The sequence below is a fragment of the Mauremys reevesii genome, linkage group 5, assembly GCF_016161935.1.
Source record: "Mauremys reevesii isolate NIE-2019 linkage group 5, ASM1616193v1, whole genome shotgun sequence".
Taxonomy (NCBI): Eukaryota; Metazoa; Chordata; order Testudines; family Geoemydidae; genus Mauremys; species Mauremys reevesii.
In genome coordinates this window covers 1,914,511-1,932,206 of record NC_052627.1, presented here as the reverse complement: position 1 = coordinate 1,932,206, position 17,696 = coordinate 1,914,511, and the positions used below count along the sequence as shown (strand labels likewise).

At 45.5% G+C, this 17,696-nt stretch overlaps 1 protein-coding gene across 2 annotated transcripts in view; it reads left to right on the top strand.

The window, feature by feature from the left end:
* The window catches only part of TNKS (tankyrase), a 332,035-nt gene that overhangs the window by 64,704 nt on the left and 249,635 nt on the right, over nt 1-17,696 (top strand). For both annotated transcript variants that reach the window (XM_039540122.1, XM_039540123.1), the window contains exon 3: nt 256-351. In XM_039540122.1, the coding sequence (XP_039396056.1) occupies nt 256-351 (96 nt within the window). The remainder of the gene's footprint in view (nt 1-255; nt 352-17,696) is intronic.

The following is a 17,696-nucleotide window of genomic DNA, read 5'->3' as shown; positions in this document are numbered from 1 at the left end:
AGGGAACCAAAACTGTAGAATGAAAAATATTCAGGTTTCATGATTATGATGCTAAATCATGTGATTTTTACTATACCATAAGTTGCCAACTTAGCTTTACTCAAGAGAGAATCCTTTGCTGCAGTGTATTTAAAAAAAAAAAAAGGGAAAATTGTGCAATGTGTGTTTATGCCTACACCATGCCGAAGAGACCCTTACTAGTAAATAATCTGTGTATCCCTGAGGTAAGAGATTGTTTCTGCTTTCCCTGCACAGTGCTGCTGCAGCACGGAGCTGATCCAAACATTCGAAACACTGATGGGAAGTCAGCGCTGGACCTGGCAGATCCTTCAGCCAAAGCTGTACTCACAGGTAAGAGACATAAGTTTCTATTGAATTGTCTTCTGTAGTTCATTGGGTATATAACACTTCAGCCTCTTAAACCCTGACTGCCTTTCATTTTTCTTTAGCATAAAAACAGCAAAAATGTGTGTCATTATCAGGTTCCGTATTGAGTTGATATAACTGTCATTAATTGCCATGCTTCCAGAGGTTTGAATAGCTTATTCCACTTATTTGAGAGAATTATGTAATTGGACAACATCAGTCATTATTCACTGCATTTTTATCACTAGCCTGCATATGGGTTGAACTGCAGCCTCCATCCCCTGCAAAAAAAAAAAAAAAAAAAAAGTCAGTTACTCAACAGTGAAGGTCTTAAAACAATCAAGGACGTTTGTCTTACCGTAATAGTTGCTGTGATCAGAAAGGTAACCTGCTACCTTATAGCTTAAATCAATATTGGCTATGGATTTGTGTGCTGCTCTTCCTCCTCATCATTAGCCATTTAGATATAAGTGGTGGGTAACACTGAACTCTGTGGGCTATTAACCTAACCATTAAAGAATAATTTGCACATTATTTTTACCAATGTAATGTTGTTTTTATATACCTGTATTTTTATATATAATACTTATTAATTACTTTAAAATATCAATGAACATTAAAAATTAGTATCCTATGGAAGAGTTGTATGTCCAAAGTTCATATGCATTTTGTGCTGGTTTTGTTTTAAGTGAGTTTTAGGAAATGGAGGTTAGAAGGAGATAAATGTGGCTATAAAAGCATAATTAGGCTGGGGATGAGATTCAGCAGTTGACCCTCATTGTCAACGACTAGCAATTTTTTTTCCTAGTGTTTTATTTGTCTTTGCCCTTTTCCCTCCTCTTCTGTATTGACCAGTTAATTTGTAGTTGATATGCTAATGCAAAACCTGCATGTTTCTGTTTAGGAAGGGAGAATACAGCTCCCGTCACATTTGGTCAGAAAACATTTCCCCCCTTTATTTTTTCTCCCAATACGCTGTTATGCATTACTATCTGAGGCTCTGAAGTGAACCAAGTGTGTTTGTGGAACAAAGGCTCTTCAAATTTGAGGCAGAGTAATTAAACTAAGGCCTTGGCTACACTTCAGAGTTACAGCGCTGGTGGTGGCTTTACAGCGCTGTAACTCACTCCCTGTCCACACTGGCAAGGCACATACAGCGCTGTATCTCCCTGGCTGCAGCACTGCATGTACTCCACCTCAACAAGAGGAATAAAGAGAACAGCACTGGTGCTGCCATGCTGGGGTGCCAGTGTAAACAGTGATTAATCTTACTACGCTGTAACTGATCTCCGGAACCTTCCCATAATGCTTTTAAGTAAAGACAACACTCTTTGTTTTGTTGTGATGCCTCTGTTTGTTTTGTTGTGAACTCAGGGCTCCTGGAGCTGCTTATCTAAAAAACAAACACAGCTACTGTTTGCTGTGAATGAGGTAGGCAGGGGGATCCCTTTGGAATGTCCACAGCTAGTGTTTGCTTGAGGAGAGAAGCAACACGGCGGTCCGTTTCGGAGCAGCTGCTTATCTGGTCTGTGAGGGAAAAAAACAAAGAAGGCTATTTGCATTTAGTGAATGAGGGGGTGGGGGAAGGGGTCAGAACTTGCAAGGCAGGGAGCTGACAGTGTCAGCTCCAAAAATCCACTCACTCTCCCTCCCTCCCCCCCCCCACGCTTCCTGTCACACTCCACCCCACCCCCCTCTTTTGAAAAGCACGTTGCAGCCACTTGAACGCTGGGATAGCTGCCCATAATGCACCACTCCCAACACCGCTGTAAATGCTACAAATGTGGCCACACTGCAGCGCTGGTAGCTGTGAGTGTGGCCACACTGCAGCGCTTTCCCGACACAGCTGTACGAAGACAGCTTTAACTCCCAGCGCTGCACAGCTGCAAGTGTAGCCAAACCCTAAGTCAGTGTTCAAAGAAACTCCTGTAGTGTTAACATTAATGTTAACTGTGCTAATCAGGTTAATCTGATTTTTGTCAATTGATAAAAAGTAAGGTAGTACAGACACTATATGTGGGAATCCAGGCATCTTTAAAATAAACAATCTAGGAAGGGATTAATGTGAATGGAACATTTATTTACGAGCAACACTGAAAATTTTCTGCTTTGAGGCCACTGACTAATGGCAGCTTTTCAGGCTCTCCCTAAGGCCAGCCTCAGGTGTCAGCAGTAAATTTAGGAAGAGCTTTTGCAAAGGTGACCTAACTATGACATGCCCCATTACAAGTACATGGGGATCTTTTCACAGATTTCAGTGGGCATTGGATCAGGCCCGTGTGCCTTTGGAAAAAGAGAACAGTCTGTTGTAGCAAGTGTGTATGGGCTGGAAGTGGCCGCCTGGAAGGCTGTAGACTGTCCCTGTGGTAAGCATAGTTTGAAGTAAGGAGCTTTCAATTGTTCTTCCTTATCTCCTAGCACAGGAGTGCCCAATTGTTGCAGTACTGAGGGATACTTTGACAAATTGATGGAAGCTAAAGGTCAGCACCGAAGCTGCATATAAACTTCAAATATAAATATAACCAAATTTGCATGTACTCTTCCTTTTTAGATTAATAAAATGAGGTTTTGTTTACTCTCACTAGCAATGAAAGCTTGCAGTTCCTCAGTTTTGTCCTGAAGGTGGCTCTTGGCTACATTTTGGCCCTTAGATTATACATTGTTTATCTGTGCCCTAGCTGTATACACTGGTAATGCATCACCTCTTCAGCTGGCATACAACAGACTTCATAGGTTTTGAAATGTTGTAGCTGGAATCCACCTAAATCAGAACTTCTTGTTAGTGACTTTGTTTTGTGACTATTCATCTGCATATCTTCTCTGTTAAGCGTCTGCTTTCCCATGTATTTCCAGTGTGCTACACTTTTAGGGGCTCTCCTCTGACTTAAAGGGATTTGACAGCAAATTTTGGTGGCTCAGGCTTCACAATAGCCTTTGGCAGTGGCATCCTCTCTGAGATCAGATATAACAGTGTTTTTAGAAGGTATTCTTTAGAGACATGAGTACTAGTATTTACAGTATTTGTATGTTGCATGGTGATATTTTTGGAGGTGGTCAATGTTCGACTAACATTGCTTCTCTTAAAGACAATGGTAAAACTCCTCCTGACTTTAATGGGAGCAGAGTTGACATTAGTCTAAGTGTATTTGAAAACTCAACCAGGCCTTCATTATGCTTGTACCTTTAGAGAACTTACTTATTAAAGCAATGTTGATTTATTGCTGTGGTTCATGTAGGGTTTAAGTGTCCATGTGTGTAATGTATCAGAGGGTAGCGTGGGTGAATACCCACTTTGGGTTCATTCACACAAAGCTCATGCTGCAGAACGTCTGTTAGTCTATAAGGTGCCACAGGATTCTTTGTTGCATGTGTGTAATATGGTCACTGCTGCATAGTTTATGAGAGACTGAGATTCCTCTTACAAGCTCATTTATTTACCCAATGAGTTTTATGCATTGATACATGCCTTGGGAATAAAATTCAGTGGTGAACTTTTTGTGAACTACGAATTAAAGAGAAAAAGTGAATAGAGAAGTCATTAATACACTGGCTAAGTCATAAAAGAAATACTTCAGCCAGATTTATGAAAGAAGAAAAGCCCTACATTTGCTCAATAATGGTAGTTTAGTACTTTCTTCCCATGTAGATTGCATTCCCAGCAATATTAAGCACAGTGGCGGCAGTTGTCACATCCACAGTGATTCCATTTTCTTCATTTTCCAGACTAGGAAAATGTATTTAGCACCCGTCTCTCAGACTGGGGGAAGGGTATGTAATGCAAGGCCTTCAGGGAAGACTTCCAGCTTCTCTTCTAATACATTTTCTCAAAATTGTTTTTGTACATAGAAGACACAATGCAAATGAAGGACCAATTTTATGATGGAAATGGCATTCTAAAGTTTGCTCTAAAATTGAAACTGAGTCTAAAACTGTTTAATTTCTCTAACATCAGTTAAGTAAACACCCAGTTTCGGCTCCTGAAAATAGTTGTATATTCATCCAGAGGGGGGAAATTGTGTTCTGATACCTACATTCCGAAACAAGCTTCCCTTCCTTCTGCAAGTAACCAGGTCATCCCTGCAGTTACACAAACATTTCATACCAGTGGTTAGTTATCTCAATTTTTTTAAGCTCTTATGCGTTTCTTAGCAAAGTACAGCCATCTCTATCTGTTCCACCAGAGTGACTGAAGAAGGGTTTTTATCACTGTGACGGGGTGTACCTTGCACCAGTCCCAAAAAGGTTAACTTGGCTTTGCAGGCTGAGGAAGCCCCACCCCTCCGACTCTGCTGAGCATGCTCAGCCTGGAGGCAAAGTATAAAAGGAAGCAGCCCAACTCAGTCTGGGCAGGCTGCTGAAGGGGTCGGATGCAGACTGCAGGCTCTCTCCAGGGAGCTGCTATAGGCCCTGATTAAGTATCAGAGGGGTAGCCGTGTTAGTCTGGATCTGTAAAAGCAGCAAAGAGTCCTGTGGCACCTTATAGACTAACAGACGTATGGGAGCATGAGCTTTCGTGGGTGAATACCCACTTCGTCGGATGCAAGGTTATACACATCCTGCAGCCTTTTAAAGAAGCTTTCTAGTTACCTCTTCCTTAAATTACTAAACAGTTTTTAGATTATTAACTCTTTGGGACAGGGACTGACTCTTAATCAGTGTTTGTACAGTTCCTAGCACAATGGGCCCTAATAATGAATGGAACTTCTGGGAGATGTATTACAATACAAGTCCAATAAGTAACAGCCTCTAATTATTGCATTGTTCTACTATTTCCATTTTAAATGTTAATGTTTTTATTTTTCTTATATGCTGTCATATAATTAAAATGAATAGTGAATTTTCTCAGTTAAAGTTGCTGGTGTTATGAGCGTCACTACTCCTACTCCTACTGCTTGCTATTCTGAGTTCCTTCCCATCAGTGCATTTGTGCAACTTCTAAAGCTATTAATGGGAGTTAAATACGCAATGAGTGGAAAGTATACACTTCGATAGGTGAGGGTTCCCCTAGAAATTAAAAGCCCAAACCTGAATGCCTTAGAACCTTTCCCCAGAAAAAAGTTTTTCCCTAATATATTATTCCTAATTTCGTGTTCATGAACTGAATCAACTTTCCAAGTTAGAAGAAAGACAGACAGTGATCTTCCTACTTATTATGGAAATAAAAATAGCCCACTTTTCTTTAAAAAAAAAAAAATGTTGCTCAAAGGGGGGAGGGATAGCTCAGTGGTTTGAGCATTGGCCTGCTAAACCCAGGGGTGTGAGTTCAATCCTTGAGGGGGCCAGTTAGGGATCTGGGGCAAAAATTAGTACTTGGTCCTGCTAGTGAAGGCAGGGGGCTGGACTCGATGACCTTTCAAGATCCCTTCCAGTTCTAGGAGATAGGATATCTCCATTATCATCATCATATTCAGCTTTTCTCACCCTCAACTATTTTTTACAAAGATGTTGTTCGGGACGGGTAGATTGGTAGTGGTGAAGCTGGGCTAACACTACAAAAAAGTATTAATGAGCATTTAGTTTATTTTGGCATTTGATCCCTTTTTTGTTTGTTTCTATGAACACTCATAGGAGTGATTTTTTTTTTGTTTCAAAGAATGTACATAAAGTTTGCACCAAGTTTTGTGCAGCCATTCTGAAATCTTCTTTGATTCTTTTATTTATAAATGTTTGTCAGTCACTCAGGGAGCAGCAACAATGACATGTGATGTGTTACCTTAGTGTAAGCAAGTAGTTCACACACAACCTATAGGCTGAGAGATGTTTACATAAAATGTACAGAGAAAGCCCATCAATGGATAATTTATAAGAAAAAAGGGCAAAATCTGCTGGATATTTTACTGCAAATAATTTACCAAGGTTTGGAGAGTTGGTGCACAAAATCCTAACTGACTCTTTCATTTTAAGTAACAAGCTTCAAAAGGAGGGGATAAATTTTCATTTCTTTTTCGAGTGCTTGCTCATGTCCATTCCATGTTAGGAGTGTGTATGTGCCGTGTGCCATGTGCACCATTGCCGGAGATTTTTCCCTCAGTGGTATCCGTCAGGCTGGCTCTAGTGCCCTCTGGTGCCGTATGTTTATGCACTGGTTTAAGGAGCCTAACTGGCCCCACATCCTCTCAGTTCTTTCTTATCTCCTGTGAGAATCGCTGGAACACCTTCTCTTGTTTCAGCAAGGCATTCAATCAGTGGTTCAGTAGAGCAGTGCTTCTCAAAGTGGTGGTCCGCGGACTGATGCCGGTCCGCGAGCCATCGGCTGCCAGTCCACGGCGAGTTTCCTCATAAGAGCGTTGGAATAGGATAATAATATGGCACCGGTCCCTGGCACATTGGGGGGAAAAAAAAAATTGCCGGTCCCTCACATCAGATAGCTTGAGAAGCACTGCTCTAGAGGATGCTTGCTGGAACTGAGAAAGGACAAGGAAAGGAAGTGCTGTGGAGTGTGACCTGCATTGTGCCCCTCCTCTAGCCCCGCTCCATAAGTGGCACAGTCAACTCTACCCTGCTTGTAGGTGGCATTGAGTCCAGTGCAGGACCATCCATTGACACTGAGGGGGACGTTATCGCACTACCGGGAGTGTGGTGCCATCCACCCTAGAGGCCTTTGCAGTGGCCAGTGACCTGATTACTCTCCCGGTACCACCGACCCCGCTGGGACAAGTCCTGAAACCAGTGAGATTGTCAAGCAGAAGGGAGCATGTTACCCTGAGCTCTTATCTGGCACCAGGTCCTCTGGCACTGACCAGAGGGAAACTGGCCCTGTTGATGTCCGTGAAAACTTCCCCTGTCCAGCACCAATCCCTGGACCCTTGGCACTGGCTGGTGGCAGCAAAGGGTACTGTCCCCCATGGTCTCCTCAAGTTGACTTGTCCTTGGAATTGAAGATGGAGCCCTTCACCCAATCAAGGGCCTGTCACCAGTACCTGACTTACCTCCTACTGGATCTTGATGTGGGTGCCCCCACCCCCCCAGGTGCCTGGCCCGGAGGACAATGGCCGTTGCAGGTCCATTGGCCATTTTGGAATCCATGGGATTTTCCACTGGGACTGGGACTGCCTTCCAGCCATTCATACTCAGTGGTGTCCGAGAGAAAGGCTCCTTCACCACACCATCCAGCACCTGGCCTGGACTCCATTAATGAACACGTTACTGACACTCGGGATTTAGGCCTGTGTGATGTGGTCGGTGCAGAAGAAGAATCATAGAATATCAGGGTTGGAAGGAGGAAGGCCTCCTGCTGGTGCACGCCGCCTCCTCCTCAGAAGAAGCTGTCTTGGGACCGAGCAGCTCGGTGTCGCAGGACAATTTTAGAGCTCACCAGAAGTTTTGAAAAGGGTGGCTTCTAACCTGGGGCTAGAGGTGTAGGTGCTTAGAGTCCTCACACAGCCTGATTGACATTTCGGCCACGGCAGTACCATCAAGGGTGGCCATACCCCTCAAAAAGAGCTGAGAAGTAGGACAGTGTTCATGCCAAGAGGTATCAATACCTATATTCCCGCCCCTTTCCCAATGAAAGAGGTAGGCAAGGTGGCCAATGAAAGAGAGAAGCAAGGGCTGCAAGGCATGACCCCCAAGCAAAAGGACTCAAAAAAGCTAGACCTATTTGTTAGAAAGATTTATTCTATTGGTGGATTACAGTTTCACATATCCAACCAGCAAGCCTTGCTTGGGAGGTATGATTATAACATCTGGGACTCCATGGCAAAGTTTAAGGAATCTTTACTACATGAGTCCAGGCAAGAGTTCATTCTGATGGAGGAATGGAAGACCATAGCCAGATCCTCCCTCCAGGCAACCATAGACACAGCTGACACGGTGGCTGGAACAATGGCATCAGCTGTGGTCATGAGAAAGGTGCTTGGCTCCAATCCTTGAGGCTGCCTCCAGAGGTTCAGCAGTCCATCCAAGATCTTCCCTTTGAGGGAATCTCCCTCTTTTCGGAGCAGATGAATTCAAAGCTCCATGGTCTGAAAGATTCCAGGGCTACCATCAGATACGTGGGCATTTATTTTCCGGCACCATCAAGCCCGCTTCTTGGCTCCGGCACCTCACCAAGACCTGTTTAAAAAAATGGACAGTGGTTATAAGTGTAGACAATTACCCCCCTCCACCTCAACCACACTACTGGGATTTCACAAATATCTGGGAGTCCCCAACCAGAACTTTTGAAGTGGCACCTGAGGGCATTATATCAATTCCCATCCTGGATCCTGCCCCCCTTTGTTTTCAGGCCGACTCTTATACTTCAGCCCGGCATGGTTCTTCATCACCTTTGATCGTTGGATGCTGAATAAGGTGGAGAAAGGTTACACCCTTCAGATTTCTCGCCCCCCTGGACCCATCCCTCTTCAGGGACCCTTCTCATGAGCAACTTCTAGACCAGGAGATGCAAGCCTTCCTGAAGGTAGAGCCTATGGAGCAGGTGCCTCAGAACCTGAAAGGAAAGGATTTTACTTCTGCTGTTTCGTAATCCTGAAGGCCAAAGGGGGTTTTCGACCAATCCTAGATCTGTCTCTCCTCAACTGTTATCTCGAGAAGCTGAGGTTCTGCATGGTGTCCCTGGCCTCTATTATTCCTTCCCTGGATCCAGTGGGCTGGTATGCTGCCCTTGACTACCTTCCATGCCCTGGGCCTAGTGATAAATGAGCAAAAGTCAACTCTCATCCCCATCTAGAGGTTAGAGTTTATTTGGGGGAGTGCTCGATTCCACCCAGAGTCTCTGTTCCAGACAGTGTCGGCGCTGATATCCAAGGTCAAGCCCACCTGGTCACAACAGCCTGTTTTTGCCTCAGACTCTTAAGTCACATGGCTGCGTGCGCTTACATGGTACGGCACGCAGGACTATGCCTCAGACCCCTTCAAGCTAGGCTGGCCTCGGTGTACTCACCAAATCGTCACCACTTGGACTCGGTTCTTACAGTCCTGGTTGCTTCCCTCTACTGGTGGAGGGATCCCCGATCAGTGGGTGCAGGTGTTCCCTTCATCACTCCCCCCCCTTCAGTATCCCTAATTTTGGACGCGTCCGATCTAGTGTGTGTATGGGGGTGGGGGGGCTCACCTTGAGCACCTCAGGACTCAGGGTGCCGAGGAAGAGCTCTCTTTGCACATAAACATCAGAGAGCACAGAGTGGTCTGCTTAGCATGCCAGGTGTTCCTACTCCAGTCACGGGCAAGGTTGTATGAGTGCACATGAACAAAACAGCAGCCATGTTTTACATCAACAGACAAGAAGGAGTGAGTTCTCTCTCTGACACCGTTCTTCTCCTGTGGCCAAAGCTCCTGTTCTACGTGTTTTCAGCCCCCTCTCACCCCCCCCCCCCCCCATTCCTCTGGTACACAAGGTCCTTCTGAAAGTCAAGCAAGATATAGCTTATTCTTATAGCCCCTGTATGGCGACACCAACCCTGGTTCGGCATGCTGCTGGATCTGTCAGAAGCGACCCCACTGTTGCTTGTGCTCGTCCTGGACCTGATCTCGGAATATCACAGCTGTTTGTTCCACCTGAACTTCAGGGTTCGCCACCTAACTGTATGGAAGCTGCATGGTTGAATCCGGTGGAGCTGGCCTACTCAGAACAAGTCCACCAGATCTTGCTAGGTAGTAGGAAACCAACTACTAGAGCATCTTACCTAGCCAAGTAGAAGCGTTTCTTGGGGTGGTCTTCCCAACAAGGCCTATCACCAGCCCCTTCAGTTCATGCTGGAATACTTGCTCCATCTGAAACAACAGGGATTAGCCATTTCATCCATTAAGGTGCGTTTATCAGCAGTCTGCGCCTTCCAGTCTCTGGTGGACAGTAGATCTGTCTTCTCGCATGAGATCTCCTTAAGAGATGAGAGAGACTTTACCATCAAATTCATAAATGCATCCCACCATGGGACCCAAACCTGGTCCTGTCAAGACTCACGGACCCTCCCTTTGAGCCACTGGCAGCGTGCCCTCTGTCGTATCTCTCCTGGAAAGGTTGCCTTCCTGGTAGCGATTACCTTGATCAGGAGGGTCTCTGAGATCAAGGTTCTTATGTCAGAACCCCCGTTTATGGTGTTCTTTAAGGACAAGGTTCAACTGCGCTCCCACCCAGCATTCCTCCCAAAGGTGGTCTCGCAATTTCATAGTAATCAGGCTAGTTTCCTCCCTGTTTTCTTCTGGAAAAAAACACACAAGAAAACAGAGGAGCATTGTCTACACATGCTGGATGTTAGACGCACCCTCACCTTCTACATTGAAAGAACCAAACCATTCCATAAGTCCATGCAGCATTTTGTATCAGTAGCAAACAGGATGAAAGGCCTACTGGTCTCGGCTCAGAATTTCTTCCTCAATCTCTTCTTGCATTCGTGCTATGAGCAGTTGGGTGCCCCACCGCCTACCATCTTGGCAGCCCATTTGATGAGAGCTCAGGCTTTATCAGCAGTGTTTCTGGACCAGGTCCCAGCAGTGACCTGGTCGTTGATACGTACTCTCTCCTCCAACTATGCATCACCCATCAGGCTAGGGATGATGCCTAGTTTGGTAGAGCAATATTACAATTCACATGTCCATGATCTCCCAAGTGGTATCTGAGGTATCTTAGGAGTCACCTAATGTGGAACGGACATGAGCAAGCACTTGAAGAAAAAACAGCTACTAACCTTCCTATAACTGTTGTTGTTTGAGATGTGTTGCTCATGTCCATTCCACGACCCACTCTCCTGTCCCTCTGTCAGAGTTAGCTGGCAAGAGGGAACTGAGAGGGTCTGGGGCTGGCTGGGCCCCTTATACAGAAGAGGGTGCTAGAACCAGCCCGATGGATACCACTGAGGGAGAAATCTCCAGTGATGGTGCATGTATTATTTAGTTTATAAGAGTTAAAACTTTGCATAAAGGTTGATCAGGTGTTATATGTTCTGTCAGTCCCATTGGTGTGCATTATGAGTGTATGTTAGATTGGCAAATAGAGTCTTTGGTATAATGGAGCCATGCAAAGCACAGCTTTTGATATAGTGAGCATTCATATCCATGAATTACAATAGCACCAGAGCTTGCAAGCATCTTATTTTGTACATACTTTAGTTTTACTTTGAATGCTAACCCTTTATTTTTAAGCCTCCATGGTTCTTTTGTTGCTACTATACTTGAAGAGGTACAGCAATTCACTTTTAATAATACACATACGTTTTAACAGTCCAAACCATCTGTTCAAGAGTGCCTGCCTATTTTTGCTTGCTCTCTGGTTCCACCTTCATTTTTTCCACTGTATCTGTTACTCTTTGCGCTCCAAGGAGAGGGGAGGAACTTTCTTTTGGCATCAGTTAGGCTCTTAGGTTCAGTTGCCTTTCTTGGTAATTTCACTCTCTGCTTGAAATAGTTCTACCTCAGTGTGAACCAGCGACCTCTTGGTGCCAGCTGGCAGAGGGCACAGAGGTTTTGGTAAAGTGTGTAATGTAAGGTCTCTAATGAGAACCTGAGTCAGGTTTGTCCTCATAATCACAATGAAGGACTGTCCTCATAATCACAACTGAAGGACTGTCTGGATATGTGGACTCTCTACTCAGACCCTATGTTACCAGCACTCCCAGCTATCTCTGTGACACCACTGATTTCCTGAGGAAACTACAATGCATTGGTGACCTTCCAGAAAACACCATCCTAGCCACCATGGATGTAGAGGCTCTCTACACAAACATCCCACACACTGATGGAATACAAGCTGTCAGGAACAGTATCCCTGATGATGCCACAGCACAACTGGTTGCTGAGCTCTGTGCCTTTATCCTCACACACAACTATTTCAAATTTAATGACAATATATATCTCCAGATCAGTGGCACCGCTATGGGCACCCGCATGGCCCCACAATATGCCAATATTTTTATGGCCGACCTGGAACAACGCTTCCTCAGCTCCCGTCCACTCACGCCCCTTCTCTACCTACGCTACATTGATGACATCTTCATCATCTGGACCCATGGGAAGGAGACTCTGGAAAAATTCCACCATGATTTCAACAGCTTCCACCCCTCCATCAACCTCAGCCTGGACCTATCTACACGGGAGGTCCACTTCCTAGACACCACGGTGCAAATAAGTGGTGGTCACATTAACACCACCCTATACCGAAAACCTACCGATCGCTATGCCTACCTTCATGCCTCCAGCTTCCATCCCGGGCACACCACAAGATCCATTGTCTACAGCCAAGCACTGAGGTACAACCGTATCTGCGCTAACCCAGCAGACAGAGACCAACACTTAGAAAATCTCCACCAAGCATTCTCAAGACTACAGTACCCACATGAGGAAATAAGGAAACAGATCAACAGAGCCAGATGTGTACCCAGAAGCCTCCTACTGCAAGACAAGCCCAAGAAAGAAACCAACAGGACTCCACTGGCCATCACATACAGTCCCCAGCTAAAACCCCTCCAACGCATCATCAGGGATCTACAACCCATCCTGGACAATGATCCCACACTTTCACAGGCCTTGGGTGGCAGGCCAGTCCTCGCCCACAGACAACCTGCCAACCTGAAGCATATTCTCACCAGTAACTGCACACTGCACCATAGTAACTCTAGCTCAGGAACCAATCCATGCAACAAACCTCGATGCCAACTCTGCCCACATATCTACACCAGCAACACCATCACAGGACCTAACCAGATCAGCCACACCATCACCGGTTCATTCACCTGCACGTCCACCAATGTAATATATGCCATCATATGCCAGCAATGCCCCTCTGCTATGTACATCGGCCAAACTGGACAGTCTCTAAGGAAAAGGATAAATGGACACAAATCAGACATTAGGAATGGCAATATACAAAAACCTGTAGGAGAACACTTCAACCTCCCTGGCCACACAATAGCAGATTTTAAGGTGGCCATCCTACAGCAAAAAAACTTTAGGACCAGACTCCAAAGAGAAACTGCTGAGCTCCAGTTCATCTGCAAATTTGACACCATCAGTTTAGGACTAAACAAAGACTGTGAATGGCTTGCCAATTACAGAACCAGTTTCTCCTCCCTTGGTTTTCACACCTCAGCTGCTGGAACAGGGCCCCATCCTCCCTGATTGATCTAACCTCGTTATCTCTAGCTTGCTTCTTGCTTGCTTATATATACACATCTGCCCCTGGAAATTTCCACTGCTTGCATCCGAAGAAGTGGGTATTCACCCACGAAAGCTCATGCTGCAAAACATCTGTTAGTCTATAAGGTGCCACAGGATTCTTTGCTGCTTCTACAGAACCAGACTAACACGGCTACCCCTCTGATGAATGAAATATATGTAGGGGTAATGGGTAAGGATTTGTGTGTGTATAAATACTGAAAATTATGTTCTTAAGATCTGTGACTTGGGGCTGGTCACCAGAAAAGGTGACAAACAGGTGTCTTTCAGGCAAGAGAGATTTATCTACACGTACATTGAATATTGTATAGTTCTCAGTGGACATCCATTTACAGTCTGGACAAAATGCTAATCAAGTGATTGTAAAATCTCCATGGAAGACCCTAGAGAGGAAAGCAGAAAGCAATGGAGGTTATCCTGTTTGTTAGGGCACACAATAGATTTTCAGGCCATAACTAGCCATAGACAGATTCTGGATCTTTCCACTGAGGAGGCAAGAGTGTGATGTGCTTGTTTCCTGAACAGAAGATCACAGCAAAATCTGGCTGTAATATGTTGGAAGGATTTGGGGTATGCTTTTGCTCTGACACGACAGGGGCTTATTGGTTAACTTTAGGTTCTTGTATGCTTGTTTTATTTTGTGTGTCCCTTCTTTCCACTATTTCTACTTGCTATCATTTGAATCTCTGTTCTTTGGTAAATAAGCTTATACTTCTTTTCTCTATAAACATATGTAAGTACTGTGTGTTAAGTGGAGCTGTGTTCTACAGTATAACTGATACACGGTGGTGTAGTGCTCCTTTGGGAGCAGAGGATCTGATAATTCTGTGAGAGTCTAGTGGATCGGGGCTGGGCACTCTAGGGAGATGCTCAGAGGACTCGGGGGTTGGAGTGCACCTATGGTTAACCTGTAAAGAGACAGTGTTGCTAGACACTGGCGGTGGTGTTGGGGAACTGACCAGCAGCAGGCACAGATGAAGATTTCTCATGCTAAGAGCAGGTGGTTGTGAGGTGCCTCTTAACTCTAGTACTTCTGAAACATCACAATCAGTTACCTTTTGCTCGTGATGTTCTGACTTTTAGATGGTCCTATATTTCTTAATTATAAAATTCAGAGAAGTACATAGTAATGCTCTTACAACATAGAAGTTTTCAGTTCTTCAGAGGTGTAAGTTGTAATAGAGCTCTCATTCTGGGGTTCTAGACCTATGCCTTTAGCTGTTGAAGCTGACTAGCAATCTTACTGAATTTAGGAGTGTCTCAAACACGCGGCCCGCGAACTCCTCGCGGCCCCCCCCACCCTCCCCCAGCGTTTACCTAGAGTGGCTCCAACCCGATGTGCACTGGGGGAAGGGCAGGCTCTCTGCCTGCCTCCTAGCCCTGCCCCCACACCGCTCCAGGAAGCGGCTGGAATGTGGGAAAGGGGTCGGGGGAGGGCACAGGTTTCTGTGTGTTGCTCTTGCTTCAGGCAGCGCCCCCCAGCAGCTCCCATTGGCCGCAGTTCCCCATTCCCGGCCAATGGGAGCTGCTGGGGGTGGCGCCTGAAGCAACAAACACACAGACCCCTATGCCCCTCCTCTCCTAGGTTCCGGCCACTTCTCGGAGTGGCACGGGGACAGGGCAGGCAGGCAGGGAGCCTGCCCTGCCCCCAGTGCGCGTTGGGCCAGAGCCTGCCCCCCGAGCCCCTGCTGCACCCCGACCCCCTGCCCTGAGCCCTGTGCCGCGCCCTGAACCCCTGTCACACACCGTACCCCTCCTGCACCCCAACCCACTGCCCTGAGCCTCCTGCCACACCCTGCACTCTGAGCCCCCTTGCTGCACCCCTTACCCTGACCCCTTGCCACACCCTGCATCCCTCTTACACCTCAACCCCCTCGCCCTGAGCCCCCTGCTGCACCCTGACCCCCGCCGCACCCCTCACCCCTCCTGCACCCCACACCCCAACTCCCTGTCCTGAGCCCCTGCCACATCCCACACCCCTCCTGCACCCTGGGGGCAGGGAGGGGGAAGAGTTGGGATGGGGATTTCGGGGAAGAGGTTGGAATGGGGGCAGGGAAGGGGTGGGAAGAGGCGGGGCAGGGGCGGGGCCTCATGGAAGGAGTGGAGTGGGGGCGGGGCCAAGGGCAGCGGGGGGGTGTGTGTGTCAGTGATGCGGCCCTCGGGCCAATGTACTAGTCCTCACGTGGCCCTTGTGGTCATTTGAGTTTGAGACCTCTGGTCTAAATGGTGTTCGAGTACTTAAACTCACGCATTTCCCTCTGACACTTTGTCAGATCTTTTAAAAAATATTTTTCTAGCACTTAGCCTCTTGTGGGTGAATAAAATATTTTTTTGCTATTCCGTTATGTTGTGAGGGGAGGGGGAGAAACAGGAGGGCGGGTGGATGGATAATATGAATTTTCTTCCCACAGCTCATTTTAATGAATTTCTTTAAAATCAAATATAAAAAGGGGAGATAATAGAATTGTCTAATGTACTTAATAAACTCTTTTAAATAATTCATTTGGTAGCACTTTAAATTCCAGTAATTACCAATAGGCCATTATTTTCTTTATCTCACAGCCCTTAGTTGGTCAGCATAGTATCTAAATTGGGAGGAAGCATTCTTCCTTCAGATGTAGATAGTTTCCTCTTGTGTGACCAGCGATAGGGCACAGTGCCTATATGGAAGCAGATAGCAAGAAGAAGCTTGAATGGAGACTTTTAGATGGCCTGAGAGTGGCCTTTGACTACAGTTCCTTTTGTATGGTATTAAATACAGGGTATGCTTCCCTAATAGCTCTCTGGCTTCATTCCTAGGCTAAGAAGGCAGGCGGTAGTATTACAGGTAGTTCTTGACCAAGGGAAAGTAGCTGTAGCTCTTGGATTTAGGAAGGTAAAGGGGCTGTGAACAGAAGTTCCAGTCCATTTGCAATGGACAGTGAGGCCACCTCCTCTCTGGTAAATTCACATTCTACAAAAAGAATGATGATCTCAGTGGCCACCCTCACATGCAGGGACTCTTAATATGAATTATATTTAAAAAAAATGCGTTGGTTGTCTAGTAAGGTCAAGCATTCAAAAATTAGCAAATGCCATATTCAGATTTCTTGTACAATTTTAACTCATACCCCTTGTACCCATGCATTGGCACATTCTGTGTTCACATGGTCATATACTATTTCCCCAACAGAATCCTTGCCTCATGTGGTGCACAGAATAGATGCTGCTCACTTAATGATCTATTCAATATATTGTTCAATGTATGGCCCCAGGTCTTATTTACTGCATACTACACACTATTCAAACCCTGTGTTGAATACCAAATTATTAATTTCCTCACTGGCTTTTCTGAGTTGCTTAACACTGTATTATCTGAAGTTCTTCACAAACACTAATGAATTTATCTTTACAACACCCCTGTGAGGTAGTATTACTCCCATTTTATAGATGGAGGAACTGAGGCACAGAGAGACTAAGATCAAAAGGATCAGCTAACTTTGTGCCCAGTCGGAGACATCTAAAGTCTGATTTTGCAGTATTTTTATAGCCCTTTCTGTTCAAAGTACAGCTCCCATTGACTTAACTTGCATTTTAGCACTTCTACAAATCAGGCCCATGTGTGTCAAGTTTGGCAGAGAGAAAATGAGGAATGCAATTTGTGGCCACCTGTGAAAAGCTTAGTTTTAAGTGACTTGCCAAGCATCAGAAATTCTGTGGTAGAGCTTGGGAAGGACTGGTGTTCTCCTGTGTGACAATGCGTTATCTTAACCATGACACCATTCTCTCTTCCTACATTCCCTTTGAGCCTTCCAACTTCTGCAACAAATGAGATAAGGGTCCAGCTGACAACAGCCTCATTTATTACACAATCCAGATTGATTGCTTCAGCACTGTCCATTGCATGCTGCGCATGAGGCAGATGTCCTGTGGGGGGAAAATTGTATCAGAGAGCATATGCACAAGATACTTGAATTAAGGTTGCACAGACAACATATTCTAGGCCAGGGGTAGGCAACCTATGGCGAGCTGATTTTCAGCGGCACTCACACTGCCCGGGTCCTGGCCACCGATCTTGGGGGCTCTGCATTTTAATTTAATTTTAAATGAAGCTGCTTAAACCTTTTAAAAACCATATTTACTTTATATACAACAATAGTTCAGTTCTATATTATAGACTTATAGGAAGAGCCCTTCTAAAAACGTTAAAATGTATTACCGGCACACAAAACCTTGACTTA